The sequence below is a fragment of the Microtus oregoni genome, unplaced genomic scaffold, assembly GCF_018167655.1.
Source record: "Microtus oregoni isolate MIOR12 unplaced genomic scaffold, Mior012 000044F_ref0000062, whole genome shotgun sequence".
NCBI lineage: Eukaryota > Metazoa > Chordata > Mammalia > Rodentia > Cricetidae > Microtus > Microtus oregoni.
The window spans coordinates 18964417-18986476 of NW_024543218.1; the positions used below are offsets into that span (position 1 = coordinate 18964417).

Genomic DNA, 22060 nt, shown 5'->3' on the forward strand with positions numbered 1-22060 from the left:
AAAAATCTACAAAAATAAACTTACAAGCTAACTTTATTTTATTTTACCAAGAATTTGCAAATTATGCTGTTATATATGAAGCTAATGGTAATTCTGATTTTTTTAAAAAAGATTTGTATTATTTTACATTGTGTGTGCATGTGTATGCATGTGTGTACAGCATGTGCATGCTCTATCTCCAGACCCAGTAGTTATGATATGTAAACACATGAAAGAAATGAAATAAAGGCAGTCTGAATAAAGATGGATTTTTATAAGAAAAACAATATCAAGGAAATAAAATAAAGGCAGTATTAATAAAGATAGATTTCTTAGTGGTTACTTTTTATGATAGGAGAGGTAACAGTGAAGTAGGTTAAACATTTGGGTAGATCAGATTATAGGAACTCTGTGGTACTAATGTTGGGTACGGTGCATTCATGTGTTTTGTGCTGGCAGAGGTCCTCTAGTACTGTGCTATCTCAGTGGTCTTTAAGTATCCTCTTGTGATGTCCTGAACGTGTCTCTACAGAGGGCAGCAACACTTAGTGAATGTTTGCATTGTGGAGAGAAAGAGACCACAATGGTGAGAGACATGGCCAAGGCTGCTGGCGGTCAGTGCCACTCTGCCCCTTTGTGTTTCCAGAGAGCATCTGATCCAAATCCAGCTGTATTTTCTGAAATACGTGCTGGTGGTATTAAGACCCGCTTAGTCCTCGGAAGAAGTGCATTCAGCGTGTGCACGTCTGCTAAATGTCCGTCGGCCGTCTTCCGGGAAGCGTGGGCTTGACCGCTTTCCCATAGATGGTCGGCTCATTTCACTCCTTAGTAAGGCGGAATGCTGGTGTCTGTACATTTGCAACACTCCTGAGTTTTAGCAGGGAGCATAAATCTAAGTTGTATTAGGATTGGCTAGTGCTGGTCAGGTTAGCAAGTAACAAATCGGGGATTGGCTAGGGCTGGTCAGGCTAGCAAGTAACAAATCGGGGATTGGCTAGGGCTGGTCGGGCTAGCAGTGGTCTTCTGTTAGAGAGGGAGAGTTTAGGAGATTAGAATAACCTTCCACCTCGGTTTGATAGCTGAGCTCAACAGTCCCTACACTGATAACATTACTGGAACCTAAAATAGAGCAGAGCTATATCCAAATAAAACAAATGCTTTTCTTACCTTTTTTGGTGTTATTCATTGTGCATTGAGTTCTAAGCAGTAGCAATGCAGAAGTGAAATATTAATAACTTGTAATTTCATATTTTAAGTGACTTCTAATAAGCATCACATTACTATGGTGACCATAGTTAAGGTATTATATCTAATATAATAGATATTTTAGGTATGTTGGGCTCTGCAGGGGGAGTCATAGGCTCTGCTACAGTTCAACTTACTCGTTCAACACAGTTACTGGCTGACTACTGTGTGCCGGATTCCCAGGGGCCAGGAGTGTGGACTTGGGCAGGAAGTGATGCCCACCTTTAAAGGACACACAGTTGTTGTCCCTGGCTGTCCTGGAACTCGCTCTGTGGACCAGACTGGCCTTGAACTCACAGAGATCCACCTGCCTCTACCTCCTGAGAGCTGGGATTAAAGGTGTCCATAACCACTTCCCAGTGAAAATATTTTTGAAATATTCTTTATAACCATTCTCAGCTCCCCAGCCTTTTGTTCCACTGTGTTTGACTGTGTAGTACGGCTCTACTATTCCAGAGGGATGTCAGCAGACACATGTCACTATAATGAGAAGTGGTCTTCATTCTCTGTGAGCCTTAAGCTTTTGGTTTATAGCTGTAATAATCATTTTCTCAAGACTTCATATCATAGTCAAGTTTGAGAGTCATATTTTCATCTAAAAATGGTATTTTGCTACATTAATTTAAGGCTATTTTAAGTGTATAGGATCAGCTTTCTTGTGTATATGAGACTAGACTCACTGGCTAGGTGACTAAAACTATGTCTCAGAGCGGCCTAGCTGGGTTTCTGATGTAAGATCTCTCCTGGATTATAATCATGATGTCATTCTGGGCCGTGAGCTCTCTGTTCAGGCGGAGTAAATATGGCTCCGTGCCTCCTCATGGCTGTTGCTGGAATGCAGTTCATCCTGTTAGCCAAAGGCCCCTTGATTTCCTTGTCGAAGGGCAGTTGACAGTGTTACAGCTGACTTCCTGAGAGTAGCAGGGACTCGAAATACAGAATTATAATCTTTTTATAACCGAATCATGGAGGTGACCACCCAGCACCTTTCTCCCGCTCTCTTTGTGTGGCCTGCAGGTGATGGAGGATCCCGCAGAGAGCATGGGTGCTCCGAGGGAGGACTAGTGGGAGCGTTTGAGAGCGACTGCTTTTGACTCTCGTCTGCACGCGGTGCTGAGACCGCATTTACGGGGTCTGACAGCTGGACGCGTTGTAGAGCACACCAGTGAAGTAATGTTTACCCGACACACTTCACAAGGTCTTCAAAGCCTTGTAGTGGCCTAGGACATAAAAATAATTCCATGGGCTTCCCCATGAAAACCATGTTCTTACCCTACATAAGCGCGCCCCTTGTCTTGTGCTCCCATGAAGGTGATGGGTGTTACACCTTTGCAGCCACTTTTGCCATCCTGCAAGTCTGACGACGGGGCACATGAATTGTGCCTTTCTTTTGACTTTTTCCAGAAATTGACATACTATTTTCAAAATATATGAGATAATTTTCAGTTGATTGATTTATTTTGAATTAATATTGAATTGACTAATTTTGAATCAAGTTATTCCTTGTTTCTGTAGTTGTAGGGTATATTAGAAAAGATGATGTTATTGTACACATTTTGGAGAGAGAAGCTCTGAATTTCTGGTTCTGGGGGTACTTGTACCTACAGACACACATGGGAAGAGAAACCCTGTTTTTAAACTAAAGAGGCTGAGAGGAATGGTTGCAACACCCTATCGTAATTCTGGAAAACGTATTTTCACGGCATAGTGGAAAGCTTTGAAGCCTTTTTCTTTGTTAGTCATACATCTGTGTATTCATTATTGTTATCCCAAACCACTTTAACACTTGGCTCAGAAACTACTTTAATCCAACAGATGTGGCAACTGGGCTGGAAGAAAAAGACATTTCCACGAAACATTTGTGTTCTTGGCTGAAACTTGGCTTTGTACTGTCTAATTAGTGAACTGGTGTTGATGTTTAGGTTGAAAAGGTGGGGGAAGTACATTTTGTCAGGGTGTCATTGCTTTCTCTCCATGTATATGTGTGATTGTTTTGTAAGTATGCTGTAAACCCTTCAGTGTGGGAAGAGAGGAGGAGGTTATATCCCCAAGTCATTTTCTCTGACTGGATTTCTGGTGCTGACAGGAATGACCACAGCGGGAGTAGTAGTATAAGTGGCATTGTGGGTGTGCAACTGTGCATTAGGGTTCTCGGTAGCACGGTTCCTTCTTCATTATCCCTAGTAATATGAAATTCTCACTTTCTCTCTTTTGCAGGAAATATCGTATTACAAAGCAAGATGGGTAACATTACAGTAGGTATGTGTCAAGGTGCTGGTTGGTAATGGCTTACAACACCTGTTATTGTGATGATTTATTAAAATCTATAGTTCATCTCACGAGCCTTACTCGATATGTAGGTCATGTATAGACAGGCCAAGATGAATGTGTCCACTCAGAGAAAATGCCCTGGACCTAGTATTAAGAAAGGAAATCATATAAATTTCTTGAGTTCTTTAAACAGCTGCGTTCACTCTTTGAAAAAAATTACACTTATTTGTGTGTGTGTGTGTGTGCAAATTGTTTCCAAAATTGATATCATTTGATGTCAACCATTAGGCATGCCAATACCTTTTTCATCTGTGTTTATGGGTGTCTATATGTCAGGAATTCTTTTACTAAGTGGGAATATATTAGTCTGAGTGCCCGGAGAAAAAGAACAGACATGTAAATAACAAAAGGTGATTTCAGATCACCGTGGGTGCAAGGAGGAAATAAGGGTGATGGGACAGAGATTGCTTATGGAAAGAAAGTTACTGCAGTTGGGCATTCAGGGAAGAAGAGAGACATTTTAATTGAGGTTACCAAAATAACAACTAAAAGGCTTGTAAAATGATGTGTAAAGAGCTCCCACACAGAGGGCTGGCAAGAACAAACGTTAGGAATGAGGTGGGTTTATCAGTTTTAATGATGTGCTGGGTGTGGCGGGAGACGAAGTGAGACTAGGTCTTAGAACCTTGTGTGTGTCGCTTCCGTCCCGAGAAGGCTCAGATGGCGGATATCACATGTTCAGGATGCTCAGCCTGTGGGATCTCTTTCTGAGACAAGACCATGCTGAAATTAGAATGGGTGAGCAGGAGAAAGCAGGGCCGATGAGCTGGTGATGGGACAGGAGTGCTGGCGGAGTCTGTTCCCTGTGACCTCTTCAAGGCATCGCCAAACCGGGTTTCATCTTTTAAGAAGGTGAACGTGGCTTGGCTCACACACGCCCTGAGGACTGTTTACCCTTCTTATTTGTGGAATACCTAGAGGGAACCCCATGGAAAACTTGAAGTCGCTTTAAAATTCTACCCTTTCAAACTCTTCTGTCCTGTGTATAAAATCTACCTGCCCTTGCATTTTGTGTAGCTTTAAGAACATATGAACCAGGCAACAAACAACTTGTCCCTCCTAATAGCTTAGAAGTTGAAATTTAAAAATATTTAAAACCTTGCTTTGAACATGCTTATTCAATTTTGAAGTTTTCCATTTATCTAAAAGAAAACAACACATTTAAAATGCTAACTTTTCAAGCTTAGTTGTTTTTCTCCTGTCAACGGAATATGCTGCAACTACGTGTTTCTTTGCTTGAGCCTGGTGTTAGCTGGTGGTTGACATCAATATTTCACTTTTGAGTTATTAAAAATAAAACAGCTCAGTGGTCTCTGGAAGACAAGATTTTGTCCAGAATTCTATTGGTAGATAATTCTCTGTGGGAGTCTACGTACTCCTGTCTCCTCTATAGTTTCTGTTCTCCAGGAGCTGTGGGACTTCTTCACATCAGCTTCTCCGTATAACCTTTAAAGTGTGGAATTCTTGTGGATAAAGTCATCATTTTACTCTAGATGATTAATTTATCATTTCAACAATCATATTACAGAAAGTTTTTTGCTGCATAACTTTAAAATGCAAACTGCTGGGTTTTATTAATCTAAAATTTTTGAGAGTTTTTTCATTTTTCATCCATGAGTGCTTGTGTTTACGTCATCCCCACCCAATTCTCTCACCCTGCCAACTCCTCCAATGCCCCCTCAAATTCATGACCTTCTCTGTTTTACACACACGTGTATGTGTTCATAAAAACAGGCTACTGAGTTCACGTGTGTGCGTGTGTTTGCGCACACGCGTATGCATGGCTGACTGGAATCAGATAGCCTACTATGCCCTCATTCCTACAGAAGACTTACTGTCCTGCCCGCAGCCATATATTGCCTACAGCTTTGAGATTTCATGTTTTCTACATAGGTTTTAAATGTCACTTACTCTTTATGAAACACATCTTGAGTTTTTTGACAGATTTGAAAAATGAGACATTAGCAAAGCTCAGCACTGATAACATTCAAATATGATTACTTTGTAACTTATTATCTTCCCTGTGGTGAAGGGAATAAAGGCATTGTTTGTGGCTCACCTCACATTCTTGTAGAGCCCCCTTTCCCAGAGAACTAGTTTTCAAGCACTTAGTTCAGGCTGGGATGACATGTGTACACATTAGGAAGCCTGCATGTTTGTGATCGTAATATATTTTATATGGCTTCTTTAATCAGAGGTTTCTGTTGGTACTCATCCAGCAATGTTGTAGCCAGTCTCTGTCATTTACCTAATGTCCTCATTTACTTACATTGGTGTTTACATCTGATGTCCTCATTTACTTACATTGGTGTTTATATCTGATGTCCTCATTTACTTACATTGGTGTTTACATCTGATGTCCTCATTTACTTACATTGGTGTTTATATCTGATGTCCTCATTTACTTACATTGGTGTTTACATCTGATGTCCTCATTTACTTACATTGGTGTTTATATCTGATGTCCTCATTTACTTACATTGGTGTTTATATCTGATGTCCTCATTTACTTACATTGGTGTTTACATCTGATGTCCTCATTTACTTACATTGGTGTTTACATCTGACACCTGAAAACTAATAATTGGCGTCTGACAAAGGACCTTTTGGTATAAATTTGAGACAAATTATTCTAAATGATCTTTGTGCCAGATCTTGAATAATTCACTTCCAAGTTTGATTGAAGTTATTTAAAATTTGAAAGAAAAGCATTGCCTTTGTGGATAATATATTTTCTCTCCATATTTTATAAAAGATATTATTTCTCACGTGATTTTCACCACTGTTCTTAGTTTGCTTCTCGATTGAAGTAGGCAAAGCCCTTGATAAAATACGCTTTTAAGAGAGGCTCCTGGAAAGAATATGCTGTGGCCTTCTCAGTACGGTCAGGCTGGATATTGCACTAAAGTTTCAGTGGCCACGGGGGTAGGGAAGATGACCTTTAGCACTGGCACTTCAAGTCATGCTCCAGTTTCCTTGTCTCTAACTTTGTTTCCCCTTGACCTGAACCTATTGGTCTGCTGAAAACAAGAGACATTGACAACATGGGGAAGTTTGAGTCCATAGAAGGATTAAGTTATGATTTCCTTACTCTGACTTGAAGATACCTATTCAAAACCAGAAACCTGTCCAGAAGTATTAACTGAAAACAGAAAACAGCCTCCCCGCTTTCTGTGATTGCTCCACACCCTTGCTGCCCTCCAAGCAATGCAGTAAAGCCTGTGGATGACATTACTCTCCTAGAGCGGGTTTGCTGAAGAGAAGCTGACTGTCTCACTAACCTTGCCCCTGTTTATATAGACGGAACACAAGGTAAACACTTTTGGCTAATACTGGTGATCTACTAAATTTGTCAGTTTGAGAATAAGCGGAATGATTAAGTGATGCTTTCTGGTCTTGGCATTGGCTGCCAGTTGTTACCACCCTTCCCACAGCCAGACTTCAGGCCATGAACCGTGGGGCAGGAGAGATGGCTCAGGGGTTAAGAGCACTGGCGCTCTTCCAGAGGACCTGGGTTTGGTTCCCAGCACCCACATGGAGCCTTCACTGTGTGACTCCAGTTCAGAGGGCCCAGTGCCCTCTTCTGGATTCCTTGGTACCCAGCAGGCAAGTGGTACATAGACATTCTTCCTTACCAGCAACACCATACACGTAAAAAGTTAAATTAAAAGTTTAAGAAGAGATGCATTTTCAGAGTTCTGTGGGTAAGTTTTGTTAGCTGTCTGGGTGTATGTTTCTAAACTTTTAATACTTGTTTACATTTTGATAAAAATAATAACACCGCTATGCAGAAAATGAAAAGCCTCGCAAGGTCTGTGGGTTCTTACCCATACATTGAAGCAGGGCCTTTATTTCAAGTTTATAATCCCATCAAGAACAATCATGGTTATGCTTTCCTCTCTCCCAGATTCGTCCTCTGGGTGTCTGAAGGCCTCAAGTCAGCAGGGTGCCATAGATGTTTCTATCAGCCAGCTGGAGGAAGTGGTACTGACTTCACAGGAAGGTGAGCCAACTGGACTGTCAGTGCTTGTGTGTGATGAGAGGAGAGGATGATGTAATGTGATGATGTAATGAGAGGAGAGGATGATGTAATGTGATGATGTAATGTAATGATATAATGTTGGGAGACAGGGATGATGTAATGTGTGATGTAATATTGGGAGACAGGTGGTTGGTTATCCCCCATTAGATCCTGATCTAGCCAACCAGACATCTTTATGCTTAGTACAGATGGCCATGGAGACAAGCTTTCTTTCTGTACAACAAGCGAACATGGTGTTATACTTTGACGGCGAATAGCGCTGTGCAGTAGGATGTGTTGTGACCCTGCACTGCGATTGTTCACAGGATCTCACAGCTAACGGAGTACTTTTTCTGATTTAGTCCTTTAGAATCTAGAATCTTCCTTTGGGATAACCAGCAGACCGCACTGAAATACTGTAGCTGACCGCTAGTCAGCTGGAGTCCAGATGGTTTTGTTATTTCTCCTTGCGCTCTAGCACGACTGAACACTCAGGCTTCTGTGGGTCACGTGGCACAGTGGTGTGGGGAGCATCAGAGTGACTGAAGCAGGCTGGTCCTTGCTCTGAACCTGCGTTCTGCAGCCGTGGTGGGCACTTGAGCCAGTCCTCCGCCGAACTTCATGAAATGAAATAGCACTTGTCCGGGCCTTTGCACGCATGTGGTGATTACTGCCCCTTTTTGGTGTGGGCGAGCTGGGTGGAGAGTCAGCAAAGGAGATCTGGTAGTTCCTCGTGTTCTGATGCCCACACTCCTGACAGCCATGACAGGTGTTTTCAGAGGTTGCTCGACTGCCTGGGAGAAAGAGAATTCGCTGCTGTTTACATCGGTATACTGAGGAGAAAAACAGTAAATCAGGAGCAATATTTTAATGAAATTTATAATTATTTGTGTTGTCTTACTCTAAATTTACCGCAGGCTCTATTACTGTCAAGGCCCCATCTTCTCTACGAGCTTATTTAAAGTTATCAGGGAAAGAAGTGGTTGTGGATGCAGACGCTCAAGTTCATGACATGGCCAAGGATCATAAAGGTGGCGGCGTGACGGTCACAGGTAAGCAGACTGCGGTGGGTGGATGGCCACCACGCATGCGTGCCTGGAAAGGAACCTGCGTATAACCATGGGTAGATGGCCACCGCGCATGCGTGAGTGGCAGTTCTCACGGCAGTTCCCGTGTGCTTGACGTTGTTCTTCCAGTGACTGTCAGTGACGTGGTGCAGACACCGTAGAAAAGACCTCACTCACGTAGGGTCACTCAGTGCGTCTGTCCTTACGTCTGGGCCTTTTACATTATTACACAAGCCTTAAGTTAACTGCGTGGTGAGACAGGAATCCTGTTTGCTGTGCACACTGTAAATTCTCTCTTTTGGTGTGGCAAAGTCTCAGTTCCACAACTTGAATAATTTTGGTGCATTTTTCATTACTTCTAGCTACACTAATGCCTATACTGTCTTTAAGTATTTGTTTTAATGGTTACTAAAATTATTGCTAGCATTTCTCTTTAAATTCCAATACAATGTCAGGAAGAATACTGAAGTAAACTGCCCGTGTCCATGTGCTACAGGCTCACCCTTGAGACCATGGCCATGGATATGAAAGGGTGTTCTTAAAGTCAAGTTTCTATTGAGTTTTAGAATTCAGTTTCATCAATTTACTTATGAACTTGATTGTGGTGTATCTAGCTCCACGCCCTGAAGTACCTGTGGTACAATAAAGAATGTTAAAGGAAAGACTGACATTTGTCCTGCTTATCTTGTATGCTCACCAGCACTGCTGCTCAGCTACATCTCAGTCAGACTGCAGCGAAAAACACACACACACACACACACACACACACACACACACACACAGAGTTCTCGACGTATTACTGCTTAGAGTGGAAACCAGGGCTGGAGAAGAGACTCAGCCAATAAAATGCTTGCCTTATGAGCATGAGCACTTAGGTTTCACCCCAGAACCCACACCTACATATTTAGAACAAACAAACAAACAGATTATCATAAGTAATCATAGCACTGGGGAGGTGGCCACAGGCTGGTTCCTGGGCTCTCTGGCCAGCCAGTCTCGGCGACTCAGTGAGTTCCAGGCATTTGAGAAAAACCTGTCTGAAAATACAGGATGGATAAGACCCAAGGAACAATCCAGGGGCTATCCCCTGGCCTCCACGCACTGGAGAATCGGGCCAGAGGTTGGAAAGAAGCTGGAATGTGACCTAAGTCCTTGGGTTCTATTTTGTAACGTAAGAATAGATTTTATTGCTCCAAATAAGGAAAAAAAGTGCAATCTTTTGACAGTTTTAGAAATAACTGCTGTTTTTGAATATACAGAAGTAATTTATTAGTGGCATATGTATATTTAGGATCATATTGGGGAGATTCAGTAACTGGAAACAATGCTATCAGGTTTATGTATGGAAGGCTTTTTTTTCTTTACGTCTACTGGTGTTTTGCCTGCACATATGTCTGTGTGAGGTGTCAGAAGCCTTGGAACTGTAATTTTGGACAGTTGTGAGCCGCCATGTGGGTGCTGGGAATTGCACCCAAGGCCTTTTTGGAAGAGCAGCCAGTGCTCTTAACGGCTGAGCCATCTCTCTGGCCTGTACACTTTTCAAAGCATTTACTTAAGTATGCTGATAGAGAATTAATGTTGGAACCGTTTTCGTAACACTTGTGTCCTTATATTTCCTTAACAGAGTGTGAGATTTTGGAAATACCATGGGTAATGAGACAGACAGAGCCTTTGTTCATGTCCACCAAAAGGGCCAGGATTTGGTTCTGTTCATTGTGATCTTTGTAGAGGCTGATAGCATTTGTATAACATTTTTTTTTCTGAGACAGGGTTTCTCTGTAGCTTTGGAGCCTGTCCTGGAACTAGCCCTTGTAGACCAGGCTGGTCTCAAACTCACAGAGTTCCACCTGCCTCTGCCTCCCGAGTGCTGGGATTAAAGGCGTGTGCCATGACCATTTGACTTGTATAATATTTTTGAAAAGAAAAATCTCCCAGGCAGGATGCAGTTACAGGGATTAAGTTTTCCTCTCACCTGAAACAATGACAGAGGAATAGTAAAATACATTTTTCATCAGTTTTGAAGACACTGACATCAGGCACTTAAAGAAAGCGATCGCTGAGGGATAGAACCAATGGGAAGAGAGCCTATGGTGGCTTTGATGACGTCATCAGGGTCCAGCACAGCTGGAGAGGGAGTTGCTGAGCACGACTCTGGCTGACTCTGTGCTGAGGGGATGGAGACAAGCTTCCAAAGGCAATGGGGTCCCGGATCACACAGTGATGGAGGACAGACCACCAAAGTCTGTTCAACCAGAGCGAGCTTTATCCCTGAGAAAGAAAAAATCACCATGGGGCACACAAAGCCTATCAGCTATAGCTGTGACCACAGCCAGAGATCAGGCTTCTGAAACTGTGGTCATGGGGCTGGTTCTGGGCCTCCTCTTGTAGTAAAATCAAGCACGGGGTGTGGGCCAGAGAGCTCATACAGCCTTGAGGTCAGCCTTAAAGTCACACTACATTAGAAGTTTTACAGCGTTTGGTTATAGGATGTTAGAATATTAACTTAGGATGTTTGCAAAAGCCTGTGGCTGATACAGCCGCTTTTCACTGTCCCTGAAGGAATGCAAGACATACAGGCAGAGGATCCCCTAGAGGCCGCAGTTAGAAGCTAACCTGTGTCTCCAGTACCTGTCTGGCTGGGAGGCTGGGAGGCAGGAGGCCTCTGTTCACAGTGACTGTCAGGATGTCTGCTCTTAAGGCAGAAAGTGTTTGTTAGAGTAAACAGTGACTGCCAACTTTATTACTTTTTTCTCCCAAAATGTGTTTGGTCTTACAACTTTATATTTCTATATTCTATTCCTAGACTCTTCAACACAGGTCTAGGATTTATAAAGGTGATCATGTGATTGTCTCCCAGTCCACTTATATGTCTTGTCTCCCAGTCCACTTATATGTCTTGTTGTATTTGTTAACAAAGTATGTTAAACCATCCTTGTAGCTCCTGGATACAATTTGCCTGTATTAGACTTGCAAGTGTTAATACTGGGGATTTCTGTGTCTGTGTTCCTCAGGAATTTTTTTTTTTTTTTTTTTTTTGGTTTTTCGAGACAGGGTTTCTCTGCGGCTTTGGAGCCTGTCCTGGAACTAGTTCTTGTAGACCAGGCTGGTCTCGAACTCACAGAGATCCGCCTGCCTCTGCCTCCCGAGTACTGGGATTAAAGGCGTGCGCCACCATCGCCCGGCTTCCTCAGGAATTTTGACCTGAAGTTTTCTTTCTTCTTGGGGATTTATCTGGTTTGCCTAGTAGACTAATACTGGCTTCATTGGAGTTTGGAAGTATCGCTTCTGTTTCTGTTTGTTTGAATAATTTAAGAAGTACTGGTTGTAGCACTTCTTTGAAATTCTGGTTCTGCTATGAATCTCTCTGGGCTTGGGCTTTTTGGGTCTGTGTTGCTGAACTCTCCCTAGTTTAAATGTGGTGGTTTGGGTAAATACAGGCATTTGTTCATTTAAGTTTTCTAACTTAATGGAGTATGGGCTGCTAAACAATCTCCTTATGGTATTCTTTCTTTGTATCTGTTGTAATTTTTCCCTTTGATTTTTGATTCTGCTAATGTATATCATCTCTTTCTTCTGGTTAGTTTGGCCAAAAGACTTTCAATCCTATGTTTTCAAAGAACCAGCTCTTAACTTGAATTTTCCTTGACCCTATCTCATTAATTCCTGCCCTGATTTTTATTATTTCCTGCCATATATTGGATTTTGTTTGGTTTTTGCTTTTCCAAATTCTTGAGTTGTATCATTAAGTCATTTATTTGAGTTCATTCAATGTAAGCAGTGGGACTTAGGACTTAATGAATTTCCCTTTTAAGGAATACTTTTAATCTCTTCCCCAGAGGTTTTATTGTTCTGTGTTTTCATTTTCATTTAGTCCCAGGAATGTTTTTTCTTGATTTCTTTACTCATTCATCATTTCGTAATGTGTTGTTTCAGCTCCCCAAGTTTGTGTAATTATGAGAAAACTGTTTGCTTTTGCTTTTAAGTTTTTTGCACCATGGCCAGATAAGATACATGGAATTTTATCATTTGTCCTGATTGTGTTAAGATTTGGTTTTTGTCCCAGGATGCAATCTACGTTAGAGACGTTTCCATGGGCTGCTGAGTAGAATGCTTGTACTTGGCATTTGAGTAGAATTTCCTGTAGACCTGTTAGGTCAGCTTGGTGGATAAGTCATTCAATTCTGACATTATAGTTTGTTTGTCCAGATGACCTGTGTGTTGGTCAAAGTTGAGTGGTGAAGTCACCTACTGGGTGTAAGGTAGTCTGTGCTTTTACTTCTGGCAGTACTCTGCAGCTTGGTGCATATACATTTGCGGTTGTGACAGCTTGTCCACTTCCAGGCCCCGTGTGTTTACAACACTCTCCCATCCTTCCGCTCTGTCAGTCTTTAAAGCTGAGTTTCTTGTAGACAACAGAAAGATGTTTTTTTTTTTTTCCTTACAGTCTGCCCATGTCTTCTGGCTGGAGAGTTGAGGCCGTGAATGTGTAAAGTTATCGAAAAGGTGTATCTCGGTTGTAGACGGGTAGACGGGTCATTGTTTGTTTTCAGTTTGTGTTCCAGTAACTAAGGCTCCATCTGCCTTCTTTCTCTGGTCTCTTGGCTACACTTACTCCTTCCTCTCTCCAGTACAAAGCAACACTGGTTCCAGTGTTTTTGAAGTGGAGCTGGTTTGGTGGAGACGATTTCTTTCAGCCTGTTTATACCATGGCAAGTTTTTATTTCTCCTTGACTATGGCCGATAGTTTTCCTGGGTGTCGCGTCCACCCTCGACCAGCAAGGAAAAACACAACACCCGGAGCTCTTCTTGTAGCAGTTTTCGGGACTTTATTCACAGCAATCTATCTCCTTCTCCTTCTCTTTCTCTCTCTCTCTCTGGGCAAACCTTTCCCAGCCCTTAAGTAGGCACGGGCTGCCAACCCCGAACTGCCAGGTGGGCACTGCCCATAGGTTCACGCATATGCAGGCAGCTGATAATCATTGCGTGATCATAGCATAGGTCAGGCCTTAGCCATCTCAGGAGTTGACTATACATCTCCATCAGGTGTGACACCACGCAGCTCGCTACACCTGGGCACAGTAATTAGACTGGTAACCGTGGTATTTTAGGATATGTTCTTAGAGGTTCTTCTGACTTTTAAAGTTTCCATTGAGAAGTCAGCTTCTGGTAGGTTTTCCTCTGTGTGGGACTTGTGTTCTTTCTTTGTGCAGCTCTCAGTGTCCTCTGCTTGTGACCGTTGTCTTCGCTGGGCTATGCTGGTCTTGCCTTTGGTGTGCTGTGTGCTACGTGTGTCTGTCTTTCCTTAACTTGGGAACGTTTTCTTTTATGATCTTATTAAATATGGCCAGAGACACTGACGACGGAGTCTTTTCTTTCATTTATTCCTAGACTTCAGATGTGGTCTTTCTGGTGTTCTGTAGTGTTAAGTTAAAGTGTGACGTTCACATGCCAGAAAGGTTAGAAGTTATTTGGGGCACAGATGTTAGATTTGCATGATGCTTCCCGCAGAATACTGACCAGACAAGTTCAGTTACTCTGGGTGATGACTGATACAACTAGGAAAAAATAGATAACCCACTCCATCAAGTCATATTTCACCTATAGCAAATGAATTGAGTTCTATTGTTATTTATTCCATTTTACTACTATAGATTATTTTGATACAAGTTAAGAATTGCTCGATTTCATTAGCTTCTAGAAAAATATAATTTGAAAAATTGTACATTTAATAATATTTTTGCATCTGATAGAAGTAAGATAGTGATACTAGCACTCACATACAGCGTATGCAATGGCTTATACTGTTGTTTGTGTTTTACATGAATTCACTCATTAAATTCTTATGACAAAAAAAAAAACAGGTATGTTCTGAGTTAACTAAAGGAACCGGAAATGACATATTGGGGGATCTGAGCAGGAGGCTAGAGGGCAAACGGCAGAGTTAGAGCAGTGTAGACGACTGTCCTTCCCACTTACTGGAAAATACACTGCCTCAGAATGGTCATCTGCCCTTTCTTTATCCACAGAAAATGTCTCCATTTTTAGAGAGACATGTAAGGATAAGGTTTTGGAACTAGGCTCTGGTGTGTTGCCAGACTTGGATCTGAAGGATCTGTAAACCGCACAAGTCAGACGAGCATCTGCACAGACGCAGGCCAGAGTACCTGTTGGCAGGACAGAAGTTTGTGATGTCCGGCCGTGGAGTGTGGAGGGTCACTGAAGTAACTCATCTGTCGTGTGTAACCAGCAGCAGCCTTGCTCTTGGCCTCTCCTGCGCAGAAGGAAGTGGGCTGATCGGCTTCTTACTCCATAAGACAAACACACATATTGAGGCAGTGATGAGGGCTGGATATTAAGGAAAAGGCCAGGAATGTCTGTTGATGCTTTATTATTGGTGCTAAGAGATGTTCAACGATGAAAAGTTAAGGAATTCCAGTCTTTCCTCCATGTTCATTTGAATCACTAGAAAAAGAAATTCTGTATTGTAGAAAACCCACCAGTGTAAGACCTACCTATCAAATGCAGCACAGATACAAGAAAGGCAGGGGTGAAGCCGACCCTCGCGGAAGAGTGGGAGGGGCAGGAGGAGCAAAGGTGAGGTGTGCGGGCTTGGGTGTATCGAAAACACAACAAGGAGAGCGCACGGGAAAGCGACCCAGGAAGTGGCTCTAGAGCAGGGGCAGGGCATCCAGGACACGCTCCCAACTGTGGTTCAGGGGGAAGGGAAGGGAGGCGAGAATGCAGAGAACCTGGAGTGTGACATAAAGACCACATAGTACAAAGGAACATGTCCTCAGCTGAGACTGTCTCATGGTATTAACAGGGAAACAACCGTAGGAAAAAGAAAGTGTTGATGGTGGATGCAGGAACATACCCACAGCTCCCTCAGGTTCCATCGTCGTCGCTGGTTTCGCTTCCATGGCCCTCATGAGAGACTGCGCAGGGTGTGTTGATGGCAGAGGCGATCAGTAACTAGAGCAGCAGAGGGGAGAGAGAAAACATCTCGCTGTGTGACTGCCACTGTTCCCAGGACAGGAGGGGGAAACAGAGGGGCCCAGCAGGATGCAGAGAGAAGGCTAAGCTGAGGCCCCGGGGACAATGGGGGCGAGGAGGAGCTGTTCCCGAAGTTCTACAGATACCACCGTGAACACTCAACAAGTGTTGATGCTTGGGGGAAGCTGCCTGCTACAATGTGGACATGGATACAGCCTGTTACCTTGGAAAAAGAAAAACAGAAAATTTTAAAAGTACAGTTCTTTTTATGTAAATACAAATAATCACAGTTACAATGCAGATCAGTCATCGCTAGGTTGTGGGGTGAGGGAACAGTTGGCTCCTGGGCAGGAAAGTATGTTAGCCAGCCTTTGGTTACTGTAACAATTATCTGAGCTCACAGTTTGGGGAGCTCCAGTCTCTGATCAGCAGGTGGCCCCTTTACCTGTGGGTGTGTGCTGAGGCAGCTGCTCACCTCGGGGCTGCAGAATGAGAAGAGTGTAAAGAGGGGCTGGCACACTCCTGTGACCAAAGACTTACGTACGACGGGACCCACTTCAGGAAGCTTCCACCTTCCCATAGTGCAGCTGGTGATAAAGCCTGTAATGCAGCCTGTGGGGGACGGTACGGATAGATCACAGTGTGTGAGGAGATGTAGGAGGGCTGATGTGCTCGCTGTCTTGTGGGGAGAGAGCTCCACACTTGTCAGACTGACTGTGTTGCGCACCTCAGATGCAAGCAGTTTAATGACGCAGCCTGCACTAGAACCAGTGTGACAACTCACCTTAGTTCTGACGGAGTGAGCGAGGAGCAGCCCACATCCGCTCTTCACGGCTTTCCTGACTGACTTGTTTCCACAAGGTGCTCATTCTTAGGCATTTCTGCCTTTTTGAGATAAACAAGTAAGATTAGTCTGCTTAAATATTGTTCTTCGCTACTAAACTGAACGTGGTGCAATTCTGTGTTTCAGGACTCATGAATCAAGCAAGGAGTCAGGAAAGGTGGATAACTGCCGTCGCCCCCAAAGGCACCGTGAGTTTTAAACATCAGAGCTGGTTTCAGTCTCTGAAACTGTCGAACTGAGAATGGCTTGGCCGTGTCTGTCAATTCTCACATGGTGTAGCAGACAACAGCATCAGCGGGAATGCTGGCGAGCTGTCTCGGGAGTTCCGCAAAGGTGCACTTGACTACAGTTTGTTTTCTATTGCTGTGTTCCAAGTTACAGAAGCCCCAAGACATGTTTGAGGCCTCCGGGATGCCTGAAACCACAGGCAGTGTCAACTCCTGTAAACCGTGTTTCTTAATAACACACATGCCAGCTGAATGCCTTTTCTGTTCAACTAAGCGGTTACATACTCCGAGCAAAACTCTGGCAGTTCTTCCAATAGCAAACAGATGCTTCCTTCCTTCTTCGCAGGGTCCCACCCGTGCATCCACCCTGACCATAGGGCCCAGCTGCCTCAGCATATGATTTGTTTTCTTACCAAGTCAAGAACTTTTACATTTTTCCTAAAAGCATTTTGTGGCTTCTCTTTGTCAGACCCAATGCAAATGTCATTACAACTGTACCTTAGAGCCATTACCAACATAAGGACTTCTGGACTCTGGCACCGTAACACCACTGTGATGGCTGGAAGGCCAGTGTGGCCGCTGCATGTCTGACGGACAGCTAGTATACACAGATAGCATGATGTGCACACAAAGGAACGGCTCACAACCTGAATGGAACAGCGTAAGGCTTCCTCCTGCTGCTTCAGGTGACACACAATTTAAAACTTATGCTTTACTTCAGAATTTATCAGCTACAAGTTACTGAAGAAATAAAAAGCGAATCCTTGGATGGGGGCAAAAGAACAGTTCTACCAGATTTAACTACTTCAGATGGCCTTTAGCAGCTTATAGTTGGTGATGTGGGCGTTGTGCTCCGTGCATCTCTCAGCTGGATGTTATCTGGGGCTGCAGGGAGAAGGCTCCCAGGTTCACTCACATTATAGGGAAATCGCATTTATGCCTGTGTGACATTGTTGTCTCGCTGCCTTCCACAAAGGGTCACTCTTTCCGTATGCCATCTCCTTCCTCGTGGGGACACACGGAGCCCTCCTGCTCTGAACGTCTGACTTCCGTATAAGCTGAAGAAAGCTCTGCTTGGTTGGCCAAGATATTTAACATGATTCTGGGCATGTCACATCCTCTCCACGACGCCCACTCAAGAGATGACTGTGTCAAGGCCCAGGTGTCAGTCACCTTAGGATTGTTACTGCAGCCCACGTGAGAGAGTTTCTTAGTACCTCCTGTAGCACTGTCTTTAAGTTGTGAATCAAATACTTTTCATGTAGGAGAAGCAGTTGCTTCTGATTTACTGTGTCTTCACAGTGGGAAAGAACTGTTACTCTATCATGAGATGTATGAAGATACAATCACTTTTATAAGGCGGGCTATAATTTATAGAATTCCTCTATGAACTCCATTTCTTTAGAAATGGCTACTACAACATTAACTATACTACACTGAGCAGATCAATTTGTTGGATTATTTTTGATTTTGATAAATTAGTGATTAGACACTGATTTCAAATAAACTTTTCTAGATATTATTTATAGTAAGTCTCCTTTTACTGCTGTCCCATTTCTTTACATTCTTAACAATATCTTGTTTGTGAAATAAAGTCCGCCCTGTCGGTCTGTGACTGTCCCCTTAGAATTTACTCTTAATAAAACAGAATTTATATAAAATGGACTGTCTCACATGCTGGGACATTCTGTGCGGTGCTTGTGCGGTGAGCTGTTAAGCAAAGGAAATGACGAGGCAGTACAGCAATTTTTATAATATTTTCCCACTCTTAGGCAATTAGAAAAACATTTCATGACTAAAAATAAAGTTGATAAAAGTAGCCAACAACAACCCAAAGGCCATGGATTAGAATTCAGCTGAGGATGCTCAGTTACTAGTGGGCTGTACACAGTGGCTCCTTACATAGCCCGCTTTTCTAACGCCTGCCTTTCCAGTCCATTTCTGTAGCTCTGAAGTTTACCTCCTCAGGATGAGCAAACAGGCCCCTCATTCTTGTTATTAAAAAGACATTAAGAGTTTGGAACAGGCTTTGACCATAAGACACCTGCTGAGTTTCTTCAATGGTATAGCGGGGTCTGTTTTCCTTGACCTTGTCTTCCCCGTGCAAATGTTTCTCTCCTAGAAACCAGCTGCCTCTTTTATGTCTCCCGAGTTGTGTGCACTGAACATCAGGGGTCAGACTCCTGAAGCCAGCCCTCACACAGCTGCCACAAACGCCAAAGTTAAAGGTCTCACTCGTACTGTGGTCATTTGGTGCAGATTTAAAACTTGCTGTTTTAACAGATCCCTTTGCTCTTGACTCCCATGGACTTTCTACCACTGATTCCAAAAACATCCAGAAAGAGGGAGGGAAATGATTTAAAAACCTTTAACTGATACGGGATACTCAATAATAATATGGTGAGAGACCTTTTTAAAACTTTTAAATGTTTCAACTGTTTCAAATCGTAGGTAAACAGGCTAACCTCATTTAAGAGATAGGGGACTGAGGAAGGAGGCGAAAGGCTGCTCCAGGCGAAAGGAGGCTCCTGCCTCAGCGTGGGTGTAGCGGTCAGAAAAGGTGTCCGCCTGTCTGGCAGCATCAGATCTATGATGGTAAAGATACTGGGTCAAATAATGGAAAAAAACATGATAGAAGCATATTAAATTAGTCTTCAGGTAGGAAATTAAAGGCCAGTTCTTCACGGAAAAAGACTAAAAGGTGTTTTGTTTTTGTCTTCCTGGCATCCTTGTGTAGCCCAGACATGCTGAGAAGACACAGCCAGTGTCCCAGCAGTTCCCTTTCTGGCCACATCGCTCCTGTTTCTGAGTGTTCAATCTAGGGATTTTTAGCTCTCCTTTATTGTCAAGTGTCTGGAAACTATGAGAAAGCTTCTTTTTGCCTTTGAAAATGTCCCTGTCATGTATATCAAAGCTTGACAGATCCTCAGAGCTGACTGGTTTCAGTGGCCATCTCCACTTTCTTGTCCTGTCTGGAGAGCATTTCCTACTTGCTTAAAGAACAAAAGCCATGTCTTCCAAGCTGTTTCCTATGTTGTAACCTTGGGTCTGATCATCTCACTAAACTTAGTTTGCTTGGAACTAGAGAGATGACTTAGTGGTCAAAAGTCTTCACTGGCCTTGGAGACCCAAGTTCAGTTCCCAGCACCTACATAACTCTCACAGTCCTCTGTGACACCAGTTCTCAGACTTTGTGGACTCTGCACACACACAGTCTCACACGGGCACACATTCATTAAATAAATAAATGTTTGTAAATAAATTGACCGGGTTACCGTGGGGTCTCATGAGAGAGAGGTGATGTTTGCTTTGAAGTAAGACACAGAGGCATGTGGCTTTTCTGTGTTGTTACTGGAAGCCAGCAACTAACAATATGAACATCAAATGGAGAAACATCAAAATCAGTTCCAGATGTTGTGTTTTTCCTATTTGACGTTGGAGTCAGGACTTTCTTCATCACTGCTGAAAGCCTCTTTGACTATCAGTTCTGAGTAATTTCTAACTGGCATTTTACTGTGAGGCTCCGCGAGAGGATTGCCGCCGGAGTCATACCCAAACCATCTCGGAGGGTTGCTGGAGCTGTATTCCTGATGCTGGACCACAGCGGACATTCTGTGAGCTGCCGCCCTGCAAGAACCATGCTGAGCGTTAGCAAGCTGCAGAAAAGGAAACCCTACGGTTTTCAAACCTGACCAAATTTGGAATTGGAAACACATTATCGCCAGTCACATTCAAGGCAGGGCTTCGCTTTTGTGAGAGAAAGTTGGGAGTTGTGTAAAACGATAGGGCACCCTAGGGGAAAGGATCTGTAGCTCAGCCAATTCAGGGCTTACCAGGCAGTGAGGATGTCCTTGTCCGGGCCAAAGAGCAGGAACACGAAGTCAAAGCGCTTTTGAGTTCAGGCTCAGCCTGATGCAGCTCTGGTTTCTTTGATGGAGGAACAACCTGATCTCCCTCCCCTCCCTGTGATGGCTGACAGTGTCAGAAAGGACCTTGTACTCAGAGCTCACAAACCCCTGTGGATGCAGGGTGGACTCTACTAGGAAGGAAGGCCCATGAACTTGCTAAAAGTCCATGTAGTTTTATCTCCAGGATATATCTTTCTTGGAAAGTTGTCACTCAAATAGGTTCATAGCCAAATGATTAAAAAATATTGTTAGACTTTCTTAGGAAGAAATAAGAAAACAACACACGTGTGCATGTGTATACACACAGATACACATTTCATCTTTGATGAACAGAGATGTAAAAATTCATAGTCAAATGCAGCAGCACATTAAGAAGATCACCTAGTATAATCAAGATGATTTCATGGCAGTGATGTAAAGATGGTGTAACATGCAAACCAATAAACATAACAGAGCATAAAGAGACTCAACTCACAGATTAGTTCAGTAGATGGAGAAATGGCCTTTGACAACGTTAGATATCTATTTATGACAAAGACTCAAAAGCGAAAACTACTAAGGGTAGAAAGAGCATACCTCAACATAACAAGACTACGACAACCTATAACAAGCATACTAATGGGGGGGGGGCATTTCCTCTAAAATCAAAAATGTGACAAGTGTCCACTCCCTTCACCCTTCTTCAACATCATGTTTATATTCTTAACCACAGCAGTAAGGCAAGAAAAGGAAATGAAAAGAATATAAGGAGAAAAGGAGAACTCAAATTATCTGTACACAATATGATCATGCACTATAAGAGACCCCAGTGACTTTTCTCAGTAACTCTTAAGTCTGATAAATACTTTCAATAAAATATCCAGTTACAAAAAGTCAACATCCAAAGCCCAGTAGCTTTTTAAATATACCAATAACATACAAAAATAAACTAGGGATGATCTCATTGATGATAACTGAAAAGCAAACACGTACGTGTGTGCAGGCACGCACACGCGCGCGTGCGCGCGCACGCGCACACACACACACAAGAGCCTAGCAATAAACTTCACTAGGTAAGTAAACGATGTCTACAGTGAGAACTAAAATAGCGAACAAAGCTGTGGCAAGCCTGCCAGCCCTGTCTTTGATGCAAGGACATTACACTCAGAGACAGCAGTGCCCTTGACTTTCGGGGAGAATTTGTTTAGGGTTAAAGGACTTGAAAGTTGATCCAATTATCTGTCGCCTGTGGTTTCCGAAAGCACTGGTTTTTTTTTTTTTTTTTTTTTTTTTTTTTTTTTTTGGTTTTTTCGAGACAGGGTTTCTCTGTGTGAAAGCACTGGTTTTAAAGAGTTGTGGCTCATCCATAATGGGGCTGAGAACACAGTGCTAAGTTTGGGGATGTATAAATAGTGGATTGTGTAATATAGTTCTTCAGTCAGATAGAAGCTGGCGTAAATTCAGTG

General features: G+C 43.1%; 2 protein-coding genes across 2 annotated transcripts in view; one reads left to right on the top strand and one right to left on the bottom strand.

Moving 5' to 3' along the window:
- LOC121434750 (protein FAM185A-like) overlaps nt 1–18301 on the top strand; it is a 28516-nt gene extending 10215 nt beyond the window's left edge. The window contains exons 5-8 of the mRNA XM_041633704.1: nt 3442–3483; nt 7463–7558; nt 8494–8628; nt 16607–18301. Of these exons, the coding sequence (XP_041489638.1) occupies nt 3442–3483; nt 7463–7558; nt 8494–8628; nt 16607–16719 (386 nt within the window). The 3' untranslated portion in view covers nt 16720–18301. The remainder of the gene's footprint in view (nt 1–3441; nt 3484–7462; nt 7559–8493; nt 8629–16606) is intronic.
- Nucleotides 18302–20132: 1831 nt separating this feature from the next.
- The window catches only part of LOC121434711 (dynein regulatory complex subunit 6-like), a 182443-nt gene continuing 180515 nt past the window's right edge, over nt 20133–22060 (bottom strand). Inside the window, exon 21 of the mRNA XM_041633614.1 lies at nt 20133–20334. Coding sequence (XP_041489548.1) covers nt 20133–20334 — 202 coding nt within the window. The remainder of the gene's footprint in view (nt 20335–22060) is intronic.